The 15190-nt window shown below is 53.4% G+C and overlaps 1 protein-coding gene across 2 annotated transcripts; it reads right to left on the reverse strand.

Moving 5' to 3' along the window:
• Positions 1-1932: 1932 nt before the first annotated feature.
• On the reverse strand, positions 1933-12962 carry Hnrnpl (heterogeneous nuclear ribonucleoprotein L). 2 transcript variants are annotated; one of them, XM_074057840.1, is made up of 13 exons: positions 12673-12958; positions 10792-10910; positions 10015-10252; positions 9815-9895; positions 9054-9155; positions 8897-8969; positions 5586-5657; positions 5194-5474; positions 3831-3952; positions 3410-3611; positions 2747-2804; positions 2549-2644; positions 1933-2104 (listed from the first exon to the last, which is right to left on the reverse strand). In XM_074057840.1, exons 1-13 carry the CDS (start codon positions 12928-12930, stop codon positions 2046-2048), a joined length of 1761 nt encoding a protein of 586 aa, XP_073913941.1. In that variant the 5' UTR covers positions 12931-12958; the 3' UTR covers positions 1933-2045. The 2 variants fall into 2 exon arrangements, with proteins under 2 accessions (XP_073913941.1, XP_073913940.1); XM_074057839.1 differs by having other exon boundaries at positions 5194-5657; positions 12673-12962.
• Between the last annotated feature and the right edge of the window lie 2228 nt (positions 12963-15190).

A 15190-nucleotide genomic window follows, 5' to 3' on the forward strand; every position in this document is an offset into this window, starting at 1 on the left:
CTGAGATAGGGTCTATTTAAAACTATTTGCCCTGGCTGGCCTTGAACCGAGATCCTCTCGATCTCTGCCTCCTGAATAGCTAGGATTACAGGCGTTGAGCCACTAGTGCCTGCAATCTTGAGTTGTAAAATGTTCAGTGTAATCCTTTGGTGTCAAGATACAGTTGTAAATGGTTGTATATGCAAGGAGTACCTGTGGAAAGAGACAATGAAGTAGAATGGGGAGTGATAGGCTGGTAAAACTAACTTTATTCTCCTGGCTTATAAACAAACCCTATTTAAAGTAAGCATTCCCTGGCTCAGGTTTGATAAATGACTTCAGTAGATGTGTCTTTAGACAGGTGCAGCCTCTGTGGGCTGCCTGTTCCCTCCAGGATGAGTCAAGGTCAGCCCTTAAGCCAGGCTCTGCCCCCTCCTGGAGCCATGTGGGCAATTTTATCCTTAACCTACAGTTCCATTGAGGAACTGACTTTGAGATTAACAGCAGAGAAGCTGGCTACGAGACTTGTAGAAATAATAGACACATGCAGTAATGTTTGCAGTGGCAAACACATGAAATTTACCTTCAGGCCCAGGTTAAGTAAATCATGACACACCCACACAATATGGTGCAGGGGGCAGAGATAAGACAGTCCTTGGTGTAAAACAGGTTACGGAATTTGCAGAACTTCCTTATGGAAAAAATCATGAACCATGAGTAAGGGATCTCAGTAGGACCCTCACTTTTCTGGGGTCTTTCCAACCTTAAAAAAAAAATGCACAGAGCTGTCGGTTCATACCTGTAATCCTAGGCTGAGATCAGGAGGATGGAGGTTCAAGGGCAAACAGTTTGAGAGACTCCATCTCCAAAATAACCTCAGCAAAATGGACTGGAGGTGGGGCTCACAAGGTGGAGCACCTGCTTTGCAAGTGTGAAGCCCTAAGTTCAAACCCCATCCCACCAAAACAAAAATCCCACAAAAACTTTTTTTTGACACTCTTTGTACAGGGGGACTCATTGTGTCAATTCTGAATAGCCTAACATGCATTGGTTAGATCACGCCCACCACCTCCCCTCTGGACTCTTTCCCCACCCCACTCAAGGCAACTGCAAGAGGTTCCAACATCCTATTTTATATGTCTAGGGCCTATCAACCATTTTCCCTCACTTTGGGTCTCAACAATTTTTTTTGAGATGGAGCTATTCACAGGCTGTCCCCAAACTTCTGGACTAGCTAGCGCATCACAACACCTGGCTAACTTTTTTTTTTTGAGGGAACGGAATTTGAACTCATGGCTTTGCACTTACAAGGTAGGAACTCTACCACTTTTTCCTCAGGATATCTTGAAGATGAGGTGTTGCAAACTTTTTGCCCAGGCTAGCCTCAAACTGTGATCCTCCTGATCTCAGCCTCCCACGTAGATAGCATTACTGCAGCCACCCACAGCCAGCTCCTAGTTACTTTCTAAATGACTGTTCCACTAGAATGAGCTTGCTTGGGCAGGGCCCTCTAAGAATGCCACTAGGCCTGCAGGAGTTTCCTTCCAAGGACTCCTTAATTCTTAGCATTATTCCCATCTGTGCCCCCTACACCCTGCTCTTCTCAGGGCTAGGCCTGCATCTCCCTAAGGAATAAAGTGGCTGGGCCCTGACCTGCCTACCTCTTTAAAAGAAGTGTGTGTGTTGGGGGGGGGGGGTAGACACTGCCCAGAATCCCAGCAAGTGGTATGTTTATTTTCCAAACAATTTTATTGAAATGTGCCAAGAGTACATGAGGCAGCACAAATGTATGAACAGGAAAAAAAAAAAAATCACATGTACAGTAATTTTTAAAAAGTGAAGGTTAATCTTGGGAGATATCAGGTCCCCTCTCCCTCCCCCTTCAGACTTCCAGCATTTCCATTATGGTTAAGCCTCTACTAACCTAGCATTTAGAAAAGGAATAGAAGAATGTTTGCAAAAAAAAAAAAAAAAAAAGAAAAAAAAAGAAACCAACAAAAACAAAATCAATGGCGTAAAGAAAAGAAAGGTTTTCCTGCTCAGGTGGGTTCTTCTTGGGCACCTAATTAGGAGGCGTGCTGGGCAGTGGAGAAGCACAGCTTCAGAGTGTAGGGATAAGGGCCATCTGCAAAGGAGAGGACAGAAGTCAGGCTCAGTCTCTCTGGAGATCCCCTCCCCAGGCCCTCCTCATTCTATACAACTGCAGTGGTCTAACTCCTCTGCATGATGTGAGCCCTAAAAACAGCCCCAGACACAGTCCCCTCACCTCCCTCACACTGGGTTCAAGAAACCCACTCCTGGGCAATGCTTGCACCAGTCTCTGATACAAAGAGAATGCAAGCCTGAGCAACTCCCAATCTGGCAGAGTAGATGGCGGCAGCAGCCAGGCTGACTCTCCCAGGAGGAACCTCATCAGGCGGCTCTCCCGGAGACCAGGTCTTGCCTGCCTGTGTTTGCAATGGGGAGGGAATCTCTGGGGTCCTATCTTGAGGGCAAGGATGGCTCTGGCCTGAAGCCAGCCTCCCATCAGGCCATCAGGGGAATTACTGCAGGACACACAGGTACTCACTTGGGTTTTTCATCTGGTAATGGTTCAGGAAACCCAAAGTCTCCAGGGCATCGCTCTTGGATTCCCACTCCAGCAGCCCAGAGGAGCTGCGCTCACCTGATCGGAAAGCAAGATAGCCAAGGTCTTAGGCTGACTCAGCAGGGACTGGCAGCTGCCCACTGGCAACCAAGAATTGGGGGAGGAGGGGCAGAGACTCACTTTTGCCTGAGAATACTTTCACAGAAGTTGGCCGCTTCACTCCCAGCTCGTCACAAATCTGCAGAAGAAACAGATCGTAAAAGAATTCAGAAACCCAAGCACCATACAAGAAAAGTTCAAGCAGGCCAGACCCTGAGAACTGAGTGCCTGAATTCTTCTGGAGAAAGGGTTTTTTGGCTTTGACCTTGTACTCCATACATTGGCAAGGATGGAGGAACTGCTTTTTCCAGCTGCCCACCTTCAACAGCTCCATGGATACATATGCCACTGGGTTAATGTTTGCTAAGCTGAAGGGCAACACTTGAGGCCATAGGGAGGTCCGGAGGCCAACCTTGCCCCTGCCCCTCCCTGAGGGCACTGTGACATTACCTAGCCACTCTAGATGCCATTGTCATCATGGGCCTATGGGGACTCTCCCAGAAAATGAGCCGCCACCCCAGCTTGCTCAGGGGCTCAGGAATCCAAGTCCAGCACCAGTCTCATTCTGTCTCCACTGTGAGCAGGGATTCTTACCTGTCTGTCCTGGTCTCTGCTGTGTCCCCAGCACCCAAACCCAGGAACCAGCAGAACAAGTGCTCACCCAATTACGTGTTCAACAAGAAAAATAGGAGGCCTACTCAGATGGAGAGGGCTCAGCAACCTACACTGCTCCATGGCACCCACCTCAAAGAAGTTGTCCTCGGTCACCTCCAGAGGGGCGTTGAAGAAGTGCAGCACATTGCTGGGGTGCTGGATGCGGTTCTTGGCTGCCTGCTCTGGGGTGGAGAAGCGATTGTTCCTTGACTCGCTGAAGTCTTTGTAACTGGAGGACCCATCTTCTAGCCCGTATGACTGGCCAGGCATAATGGCTGGCTGCTTGGAGACACTGTGACAGGGATGGGGAGCCTTGATCAGACTCTAAGTTGTCCTGATGGTGCTGTGTGCCTCTGAAAATGCTGCTCCATAGCTGACATGATGCTCCCATGCCTTCTCACCCCTCTCAGCCTAAGCACCTCCATCTCACCATGCTTGTCTTCTGGTCCCACCTGACTGGCTCTCCTGAGCCCCTCTCCAAACTCCCCATGCCTTGGGCAACAGCACCTACCAGACATTCATCTTCTGCCCAAACATGAAGTTGTTGTTGAGGTGAGTTATGGCCCGGTCCACTGCATAGCCATCAGCCATCTCCACCATGGCGGCCCCTGGTTTGCTTTTCATGAACTTTACCTTGGAGAGAGCAGCTGCACTCAGCACCCAGCTGCCAGAGCCTTCTGCTCCTCCCAAGCTAGTCCACAGCACCAACCCCTGCTCTGGATCTGGGCTTTCTCTCTTGGGAACAGGGAATCAGGACCACCAGGAAAAACATGCCTGACACATGCTGTTACAGATCTGTGGATATGGTCACAATGCAATGGACTTTTTTTGTGGTGTTGGGGATGGAACCCAGGGCCTCATACATGCTGGGCAAGCGCCGCACCATGAGCCCTGCTCCCCAGGCCCAAGGGATGACTTCATGTGGACTACTGCACCAGAAATACAAGAGCTGTGTCAGTTCTGAGGCCAGGATGTCCAGCTGGCTTCAGGGTGTTCACATAAAGATTATTTAAGCTCTGTTCTTCCCGAAAAATCACACGAGTCACTATGCATAAAGCACCTTTTAACAGGGCTTGGTACATTAAGAACACTTCGTGGTGATTGATTACTCCTCTCTGTAATAAGCCAAGCTAAAGGCTAAACACTCAATAGGCTTCTAAGAGCAGATGAGTCTGATGGAAGCAAAATACCACCTTGCTAAAATACAGGCGGTCAGTCAGCTGCTCGCCAACTGAGGCCAAATGTGCCACAGGGAATGCAGAGAGGCCCAGCACTACGCCAGGGGCAGTGTAATCCTAACTACTCAGGAGGCAGAGATCCAAAGGCCCAAACTTCAAGGCCAGCCCAAGGAAAAATTTAGATCCTGTCTCAACAAATAAGCTGGGTGTGGTCCGCCATGCCTGCACAGTCCCAGTTCCACAGAGTAGGAGGTGTTCAGTCCTGGGCCAGCACCAGGCAAAAAACCTGAGACCCTCTTTGAAAGTTAACTAAAGCAAAAAGGGCCTGAAGGAGTGACTCAAGCAGTAGAGCACCTGCCTAGCAAGCTTGAGGCCCCGAGTTCAAACCCCAGTACCGCATAAAAAAACCAAACTGCCAAAGGGCCTGGCATCACCAGCCAGCCAATCAAGTCTCCCAGGGCAAAGCTGTCTTCACGGTCTTCCTGACATCCTGTCACCCTATGTCCACATAATGGCAAGTCTGCATGCTTTAAAGTAGTGAAATCCTAGGTCCTTCAACAATGGCAATTCACCAGTAAAAGCCACGAAGTGCTCAGTGAGGACCAAACAAAACCTGTTTGGTGCAAGTCGCAGGCCGCCTGGGCCCCTGGGCAAGCTGGGCCCATGGGAAAAGCAGCCGACCCCACAGCAGCTCACCTTTTCCACATTGCCATACAAGCAGAAGACATTGAAGACTCGATCACAGTTCATCTTAGACTGATCCAAGCCATACACCATGAGCACAGGGCTGTCGGCGTGGGGGCCATACTCGGGTGGTGGGGGAGGGGGTGGGGGGTGCCCATACTGAGGGCCGTAGCGGCTTGGGCCCCGACGGTGACCCCCCACGGGTGGGCCCATCCTTCTCCCTTCGTAGTGAGGTGGGGGGGGCCCGTAGCCCTCATCATGGTAATGGCTGTGGTACCCACCGTGGGGCCCTCCTGGGGGGTGGGAAGGAAAGAGAGGGAGGACGGGTGAGAATTTGCGCGGCGGGCGGCGGGCAGGGGCACAGGAGCCACGGGAGTCCACGGAGGGGAACCCCCTGCCCTCACCATATTCTGCCGGGTGATCTCCCAGGAGAGGGGGTTGTCTCTGGCGTTTGTTGGGGTTACTGCCAGGGTCACCTGCAGACAGAAAAAGTATTAGGATTCAAACTCAAGAATGAGTCCCTCCCTCCTGACTAGAGGCTAATCTCAAGTTGCTCAGCTCCTGTGAGCATGGCTACAAGCCCTTTCCTTATGAGGGCTGCTGGGACCTCCTTTCTAAGGACCTGACCTAGGGAGGCGTGATGCCAGGCCTCAAAGCTGGAGCCCACCTTCCTTCCCTACCCAGCCTGCACCAAGGGGCTGGCTTCCTTTCTTTGTGAAGGGTGAGGCCTCTTCTGTGCCCAGGGATGGGGGAGTTCACCTTGCAGGCCTCTGGGGAACCTGCAAGATGCTACAGAGCTGACACACTATGGAGCCCAACAGACCCTTTGTAAGTCCCAAAAAAGGGAACAGGTTAAGAGCAGGGAAATAACCCAAGATAGGCAGAAACAGAATAAAACCTGTTTCTGGGGGGGTCTGCGCCCCACTCTGGACCCCTTCATTCTAGACCCTGTTCCCCCACCCCCCAGAAACATACACACAGTCCCATCCAGCCCGAGGAGTTGGGCTGTAGGACCTGATGAGCAGGGCAACAGCAGAATCATTTTGAATGAGCAGTCACATACAACAATGTTCTTAGACCCAACAATGGCGCAGAGCCTCCTCCCAACCCTAATTGCAGTTCACAACCACTACCATTAATCCAACTTAAGTGGCAGACATGGGAAGGAAGCACTTTACAGACATCACAGCTTCTTCATGTCCTCACAACAACCCTATGAGGTAGGTACTAAGGTTTTAGCCCCACTTTACAGATAAGAAGACTGAGGAGTTACCTTTTAACTGAGCAGTTAAAAGACATTTTGACCCAAGGTCACAAAGCAAGTCAGTGGCTAGGCCAGGATTTGAACCCAGGTCTGGCTAACTCCAAAACCCAGGGCTCAAAACTACTGCCCTTTCCTGCCACCCGGCCTGGGTTTGTTTTCAACAAGCAGTCATTACAAAGATGGAAAGGGCTACTTACAGCAGAAGTACAGAGTACAATGTCCATTTGTCACAAAAAAACAAATCTGTATTTTCTCTTACCATTGGACGCTTCAACAGTGAGTTAGCACAGTTCTGAAAGATGGCGTCCCATCAAACATACACTGCGACCCTGCATCACATGGTTTTACAGTCATAAATACAAGTTACGGCACACATCCGCTACACATTTTTTTTTTTTAAAAGAATCGCTTTAAAAGTCAATGTTTTGATTAAATCAAAATTGGCTCACAGATGTTCTGTCCTCAGAAGATATCAGAGAGTGGAAGGAAATGAAGGTGTATGGAGTGGGTAGTGTCCCTCCGTGTTGTCACCTCCTCACACTGTGTGCTACAGTGCGGTGGTGCGGGGCTTCTGCTGTGTAGCGCTCCGTGTGCGTGTCTCCTGGTATGAAGTGTGCCAGTGGCCCCACTATGCGCGCGCTTTTGGCCTTGGGAGCACGCCCGGTTACCCGCCAGCAGGTAACTGTGTGCCTCTGAGCTGTGGCTGTCTGGTTTTAGGTTTGTTTTGGTTTTTTTGATTTTTTTGTTGTTGTTGTGGTTTGAAAGTTTTTTTGTTCTGATCTCCGGTTGGTGCAGATTGTGTTGGCAGCCGGTGACTGCAGGAAAAAATATCAAAACAGAAAGAAAAAAGGCCCTCCCCAAACCAAAGGACTTAAAATCAAAACCCACATGGCGAGGAATGGAGAGGATCCTATTGTCTCGGAGGCCCATGGGATCTACTTCAGTCTACGAACCGTTCTCCGAAAAGAGCACCGCTGGCTGGTTGGGAGAGCTCTGTTCTCTGTGTTTCCTACTTCTGTGTACATTCTCGGGTTCAAGTTTGCTTGGATTTTGACTTTAATGTTTAGTAAAAAAGCAGTGTCTGCTGCCATGTTGAGTCTCTTTCTCTTTGTCTCTGTCTGCCTCTGTCTCTGTGCTTGTAGCTGTTCCTTGGAGCGCGGTGTGGTGTTCTTGATGTAGTGAGCTCAAGTCTGCGGCTGTTTCTGGGGACGTGGTGGAGGCTGCATGTTCTGTTCTCCAGGAAGAGCTAGTGGTTTTCTACCCTGTGTGTTGGTGAGCAATGTGCAGAGGCAGAGCCGCTGAAGTATGGTTCCTGAGGGGGTGGCGAAGCACCGCCCTCACTCCAGGTTACCTCACCAGCCCCTTGTTTTTGGGCCCCAGCCTTGGGGCGGCCAAAGCTGAGAGGCATCAAAAGCAATGCACAGCCAGCCCCTGCCACTAGCCCCTGCTGGTCTGCACATCTTCTATTTATGTTCCTTGGAGAAGAAATGGTTGGTTGCCATGTTTCTGTTAGAAGTCATGTAATGCCATTGCCCGCTCTGTACAATCACTTGGTCAATTTGCCTCTGACCTTTGGAGGGAGCAGCCAGGCCCACAGGACCCATTGTGAGGGTCCTGGGGAAGTCTAGCCCACCCCCCACCAATGCTTCCCAGCTTCAGGATCAAGCAAGACAGGCTGCCTAGGAGGGGGGGCCTCTGGCCTCCCAGAGCCTGTGTGAAGTCAGCAACCAGCCTCCTCCCTCAGCCCATGGCCTAGCCGACGTAATCAAACCAAGAGATGGACGGTGCTGATTTTCAGAGGGGGTGCCGCTGTTTTTCAAAGACAATCCTCCACCTCTCCTGCCTAATAAAGGCAAGCATTCTTGACAGACACTAGGAAGAGGGTGGTCCATTTGGGAACCCCCACACAGAGATGTTGAGTGCCCTCTACAAGTGAGGTGAGGCGTGTCCGCCCTGGTCCACTTTTGAGCATCTGACTCCACAAGGTCAGCTTGCTCAGAGGTTCTGCTGCATGACCCCAGCGGCCCTCATCACCCTCCCCATCTGCCATCTCCACCATCTGACACTGGCAATGATAATGAGAGGACCATTCCTGGCAGGGTGGGAACGGACAGCCAGTGTCCCCTAACCAGGCTCTACAGAAAGAAGGCAGCAAAATCCAGCTGGGAGCTGCTACTGTTCCTAAGCCCCATGCCATGCCTTGGCCTCAACTCTACTCTCAGCAGGGTCACAGGGCCCAGGCAGCAGAACCCACAGAGGCCCTCATTTACCCTGTCACTGGGATCTTTTTTCTGAGAACTGACCCAAAGTCCTCCGGTGTCCACAGGGAGTCTAATGGCATTACATAACCTGAGCCCAGGTCTATGAGGTGCACTAGTCGAGGTCTATGAGGTGCACTAGTCGAGTGAGGCGAGGCGGGTGTGTCTAGAGCAAAGTGGCCATCAGGATTACCTTGTCCACTGAGGTTGGGGTTTGTGTAGTCCCAAGTATCCTGATCATTCTTGAACACGTTCAAGCGCGTAGGCTGCAAGGACAAGATAAAGCTTGAGACCGGCCATGTGCCATCTCACCCAGAAGCTGACATGGGGCAGTCATGTCCCAGACATACCTTTGCATATTCAATCTTCAGAGTACAACAGCCAGAATAGATGTCAGCCCCATTGAGCGAAGCCTTGGCCCGCTGGGCACTCTGCACAGAGTCAAATGTAAGCTATGTTAAAGAAAGTATCACCACAGCTCCTCTTTGGGAAGGGCTTCAAATTGTTCCAGAAAAGGAGGACAAAGCAGCACCCAGACATTGTAGCGTGTGGGTTTGGGGGTCAGCTCACTGCCACAGCCTCTGGAGAGAGGCTAAAGTTGTGGAGTGTGCCCGGGAGAGCAGCCACTTGTCCAGGTTCCATGACCTGCACCCCCAGCCCAGCCACCGCCGTAAGCCAAGCCACCTGCTTCATTTTTGTCCCAGTCCTCGTGTCGCTCTGTCTCCCAATCATCAGCCAGATTACAGCCTGCCTGCCCTAAGAGTCCACCAGCAGCTTCCCACTACACCTGTCCAAAGGTGCCCTGCTCTGCCAGCCACTTTGCAGTCCTTGTTCTTCCTTGGAACCTCTACCTGGTTCCAGTCATCTCCTCATGGCGACAGGATAGTGCCTCAGGGACCTGCCCAGATCCCTTCCACATTCCTTTCCGTGCAAATCTCATGGCCTCTCCTTCCTCTTAAGACGTGCCCAGTATATGCCTGCTTCCTCGTTCCCTCTCCCCCATCAAACTGTAGGCTCTGTGAAGGCACTAAGCAGGCACTCCATAGACATGCGGCAGTTGAAAGACTGTCCCCACCCCATGAAAACGCATTCCTAGTAAAGGATATTCCACCATGGCCTGGACTCCATTCTTCCGGAAGATGACAATTCTCTGGACAGGGCCGCAAGGATTGCAAATAGTGTAAAGAACGTCCTGTAAAAACAAAGGCCGGCACAGTGAAGGGCCCTGGCCAGCCAGCCTGGCTTGGGGAAGGGACAAGGGGAGGGAGCAAACCTCACAGATGAGCTACAGAAATGCCTGCTGGCACGCACCGTGGTTATGGAGTAGATGGGGTTCAGGATGGTGAAGAGAAGCACACTGTTAACACTCCGGGAGTCATCTGAGTCCCCGGGGCGGGAGATCTTCTGGCTGGTAGAGTAATTGACAAAAGCTGGGTGACCAGCAATGTAGATCTGGTTGTCAGCTGCGTAGTTCACTGCGTTGCAAGCCCCCAACACATCTTCAAATTCCACCAGTGCCTGTCTCTTCTTGGGCATCACCACCACATAGCTGGCAGAAAGAAGTTTCCAGTCCTCTCAGGGGGTGCAAGCAGGAGAATGTCCTATGGTTTTCTGTGAACTGACTCCTCCATGCCCCTGGACTTCTCTGAATCCCTGCCATGGTCTCTTGACCTGATACCCCATGCCACAGGTATGTCACCCCCTCCCCATCCCACCGAGTCAGTCGTCTCCCCTACACCCAGGGCCTACCCCATCACAGCGCTAGTCACTCTGGGTGGGCAACTTTCTGAGAGGAAGAATCCAGGACAGTTTTGTTCACTTTTGTATTCCCAGAAACTAGAGTATGTCGAATGAGTATTTGCTGAATGAAAGAACAGTGACTAAGATTATAAGCAGAGAAGGAAGGAAGAAGAAAGGGACGTGGAACTTGCAAGTCAAAGCTCAATGACCAAGCCCAAGAGTAGAGCAGCCATGAATGTAGCCAAAGGAATGTGGCTCATAAAGACAAAATGACTACTTCCAATCAGAAACAAGTGACAGCAAAGGAGGTGACTTTGAGAAACTTGAACCGTGATCTAAGCCCAGTACCTGATGGGTCCAAATTCCTGCAAGGCCTCCACAAGGTCAGCTTCCACAACGCCGTCAATCAGGCCCCTGATATGAACAACTGGGGAGGCAGGGGTTTTGTGGGGGTCATCGTAGTTCTCCTGAGAAAGGAAACAGACAAGACTTTATTTCCTGACTAAAAAGGCAGCCAACCAGTAGCAGCTTCAGTGCACTCAGGTATGACAATCAAGTATCAGAAAGAATATACAGAGCAGAAGAGGGACAATTTAAGCCAATCCCACCAAAAGGTTTCTGGGAAGGCAGGACAACAGCCTTGAGTGGTTGGTCAGTTGTCCAGTGGCTGTAGCTTTGGAGGAATGCACATTGCAGAACCAGAAAGTCTCAAACTGACCTTCCTCTAGGGACCAGCTCAATCCATGTGGCTCAGAGAGGGGACACACCTTCAGGAAGGGCTAAAGCAAGTGTCCACTGCAGTCTGAAGGAGGACATGCAGCTTGTTTGTGCTCCAGATTCTTTGCCCTTCCTGCGGTTGAGCCAGGCAAGGGTCCCCAGCAGTCACAAAGGGGCAAAAGAGTGTATGTCCCAGAATCTGTGGCAGCCTGGACAATCTTGACCCTTCTAGTTTTACCCATGACAAACTAAGGAAAAACAGGGTGAGGAAGCTCTTTAGAATGAAAAGAAACTTGCTGGAGGCATGGCTCAAGTGGTAGAGTGCCTGCCTAGCAGGCACAAGGTCCTGAGTTCAAACCCCAGCACCATCAAAAAAAAACAAAAAAACCTCTAACACATACCACTGAAAACCTTCTCAGGGGATGCTATCTCTCCACCCACACAGAAACCTCTGGGACTGAGAAGGAAAGTAACACTCCTCCATCTCTCCTGGGCTCTGGGCCCAGCCTCTTGTCTAAGAAACACTGGACAGAAGCCCATGCAAAAGGGTAAACCTGCATTCTATTTCAGGAATGAACCACACAAACCACAAGAGCACACATCCTGGTTGTGTCCAACCAGGAGGTCTGATTTCCACAGCCCTGAGTTCTAATCCCAACCTTGTCCCTCACTACCCATATGACCTAAGGTAATTTACCAAAATCTGTAGGAATCCTAATGCTTCCTCCCTGCCAACCTCACAGAGGAACGGGAAATCAATGAAAATGTTTTCCAATTTCGTGTGACAAAACCCGGGAAGATTAAGTCTAGTAACCACTACTGCTGAACCCTTAAAACGACAGAAACTCCCCAATGAGAGGCCTTCAAGAGTGGGAGATTTAAAAGGCTGAATCTCTCCGAGCGTGCCCACGTGATCGGGGTATTTTAATTTACCACACACACCCCGCAGAAAGTGTGAGCAAATATTTGATGGCTCCAACGCTTGGCTCAATTTAAAAGGGAAAATCACAAATCTTGTCTTCGTTTTCTTAATGTCCCCAAAAGTGGTGTCTGGGGATATATCGTCAACAGTCAATTTCGGTATGGAGTCAAGACTTGAGATCGGACGGAATTTCCCACTCAGCGAAGCCACCACCCATCCTTTCCCGCTCACAAGGTGCTCCCCCAACCGCCCACGAGGCCAGCCTGGAGAAGCGCGCATGCGCACGGGGCCGCAGAAAATGATAAAGGGAAAAAAGGCCCGGCCCCCACACCAGCCCGCGGCGCCTGCGCAGTGACCCTTCTGCAGAGCGAGCTTCTTCCTCCGCCCCCTCAAACCCGTTCTGGACTGCACGCATGCGCACGCGCCTGTCCTCGCTCAAACCCCACCGTTTTCCCAACGCCTGCCCCTCCCCCACTCCGTCAACGGCGCGAGGGCCTGGGCGCGTGCGCAGAGGACCCCCCCAAAAAACAAATACCCTCAAAGTACGGAATTTTTCCCTTTTTTCCGGGCGCCGAAAGCCCTGGCCTCACCCCGCCGCCGCCGCCCGCCGCCCCAGCTCCTCCGCCGCCACCGCCTCCGTGCTGGTCGCCGGCGTTGTCAGTCTTCAGCCGCTTAGGAGCCCGGCCGCCCTCACTGCCGCCACCGTAGTAGCGGCCGCCGCCGCCGCCGCCTCCCGCCGCCGCCATCTTCACCATCGCTCCCGACCGCCTCAGCTGCTCGTCCGGTTGCTGCCTCTGCTCCAGCCGCCGACGCCGCTTCTCCGCCCGGGGCAGCAGCCTCCGCGACATGGCGGCGCAGAACCCGCCTCCCCCCGCCTCTCATTGGGGGAGGGACACGCCCGTCACCCGCCGCCCCCACCCGATAGGGGGAGCCACTGGCCCCGCCGTGGGGGGAGGGGAAGCATCCTCACGCCTGCGAGCCTATTGGATACTCTCCACGCCGTTCTGCAGGAGGACCCGCCCTCGTTTGGCTGAAACACTCCTTATAGGCACGCGCTTTCTGCCAGTCATTTCGCCAACCCCGCCGCCTTAAAATAAACTCCAGTTTGATTGGTCGGATTTCTGGCATTGCCCGGCCTCCCTAGGACCTCCGAATAGAAGCGACTCTCCACACCTCCTGAGAAGCCCCTCCTTCTTCCCACTTTCGTTGGTTTTCTCGCTAGTCCTTCAAACCGAAAGTTCTAAATCCCCCAGTCACAACGACCACCTTCCAGCGCCACTCCGCAAGGAGACGGGAGACCCTCCCTTCTGTCTGTCTCCAGTGGTCAATGCAGATGCCCATCTTCTGCGTCACCAACCAACTGGTCAATGGAGAGTGGAAAGAGGCTTCTCTTGCCAGCTAGCAGGATTACTGATGATCTCTGATTGGGTGGAAAAGGGGAGCCCTAGGCGCTCTTCGGCGCAGTTTAGGAAAGGATCGGGGCGAAGACGCAGGCTCCAGTGTCCTTGTAGGGGCCTTCGGAGGCTGAATAACTCTTTAAGGAAGCGACCGCCGAGTGACCTGAGTCGTTTGAGTATCTGCTGTTCCAGCGTCGGAAGTCTGGAGCAAGCCCTGGTCATTTCTCGGGGCACCTATTTCCCCATCATCTCTAACTTGCCCAAAGTGGGGGAACTTCTTTTTAAATCCCACTTCTGACCCTTTTCCTTCCTCCCTCTGCCTCACTGTCTTTGGAGTGCCAGCTCCGGGCAGGTTCACCACTCCCCCTCTAACGCAGCCACCATAAATCAGTGCGCCGAGTGCAAGGATCGCGCACCTCTCGGTCTGGGCCGTGCAGGCCCTCCCACCGGACACTTTCTCCACCGCCTCTTGACCCTGCGATGCAGACTCAGTTCTACCTGGTCGCTACCAGCCCAGGCCCCGGTGCTTATCCCTCCATAACTCAGTGACCGCCCTGGCCACCCTGATCCTCGGAAATCCCATGCAGCAAGGGAGCAAGGGCCGGGCCTTCGCTCCTCGGGTGCGGGGCAGGGCCGCCCAGACTTCCTTGCAGAGGGAGGCGTCGCTCCCAGGCTCCCGCAAAGCTCAACTGCTGACGGGGCGGCCCCAGTCCCCGCTGGGAGGAAGGCAGTGACCTAGGATCCGTGTGAAGAGCCCTAACAGGACGGGGCTGCCTCCGGGGGGGCGCGCTCTTAGCCTAAGGGGCTGGGGCTCAGTGCTGGAGCGCTTGCTTAGCATGCACGAGGCCCTGGGGTCCAACACCAGCAACGCAACAAAAACAGGAGGGAAAGAGAGGCAGGAGAAAGGGAGAGGAGAGGGAGAGAGAACGCAATCTAACGTCCTGGGAAAGACGCAGGACGCCCAAAAATCTCCTAGTACCTTTGCACTCGGTGACAGGGGCTTCCGGAAGTAAGGGGCTCTTCGTGGAGACTAAGTTTGAAATGCGACCAATGGGGCAACGCCGGCTTGGGGTAATAAAGTTTTAAAGGACAGTGTTTGATGGGACCCTAAATGAGCCCCCAATTCACACCACAAAGACTTCGCCTCCCCCACCTCCCATCTCCCTCAACCCCGCAGGCCAGGACGGGGGGCGGTACTGCTGGTGAGCACGTGACGCGCGGGGGCGGGGCCAGCGGGGCCCGACGTCACGCCATGCGGTGGGGGAGGGGGAAGGGGCCCCGCCCCACCCCCGCTCCCGGCCGGGCGCCCCTGGCACCGGCGCGGGGCGGATCGCGGCGGGACCGGCCCGGCATGCAGGCCCCTCGCCCGGCCACGCGCGTCCCCGGAGGCCACCGCCCGCCCGCGCCCCGCGCCCGCCGCCCCTTCCCCCTCCCCGCCTCCTGAGCGCGGAGACGGGACGCGGCGTCCGCCGGGGTGGCGCCTCCCACCAGAACCCCCCCCAGCGCCCCTCCCCGGCCCCACGGCCCCCGGCCCTACCAGCTCGGCGGCGAGCCTGGCCGGCCGTCCCGATCGAAAAGAGCAGACACTGGGAAGTTTTGGGGGAGGGAGGGGCGGGCCTTAAAGGAACCGCGACCTCTTTTTCAGCCCGCGGGGGAGAGTAAAACGGGGCGGGGGGGAGACCGAGGAGACCACGAGCCCAGATAGGAATGG

The sequence above is a fragment of the Castor canadensis genome, chromosome 16 (genome assembly GCF_047511655.1).
Source record: "Castor canadensis chromosome 16, mCasCan1.hap1v2, whole genome shotgun sequence".
Classification (NCBI taxonomy): domain Eukaryota; kingdom Metazoa; phylum Chordata; class Mammalia; order Rodentia; family Castoridae; genus Castor; species Castor canadensis.

Excerpts from the sequence above, each read along its gene's own strand:
- Hnrnpl (XM_074057839.1), bottom strand. The coding sequence starts at position 12,930 with ATGTCGCGGAGGCTGCTGCCCCGGGCGGAGAAGCGGCGTCGGCGGCTG. Across the intron at positions 5,658-8,896 it reads CCCCAACCTCAGTGGACAAG|GTGACCCTGGCAGTAACCCC; the intron begins GTAATCCTGATG and ends TTCTGTCTGCAG. Across the intron at positions 2,805-3,409 it reads CCGAGGACAACTTCTTTGAG|ATTTGTGACGAGCTGGGAGT; the intron begins GTGGGTGCCATG and ends TTTCTTCTGCAG.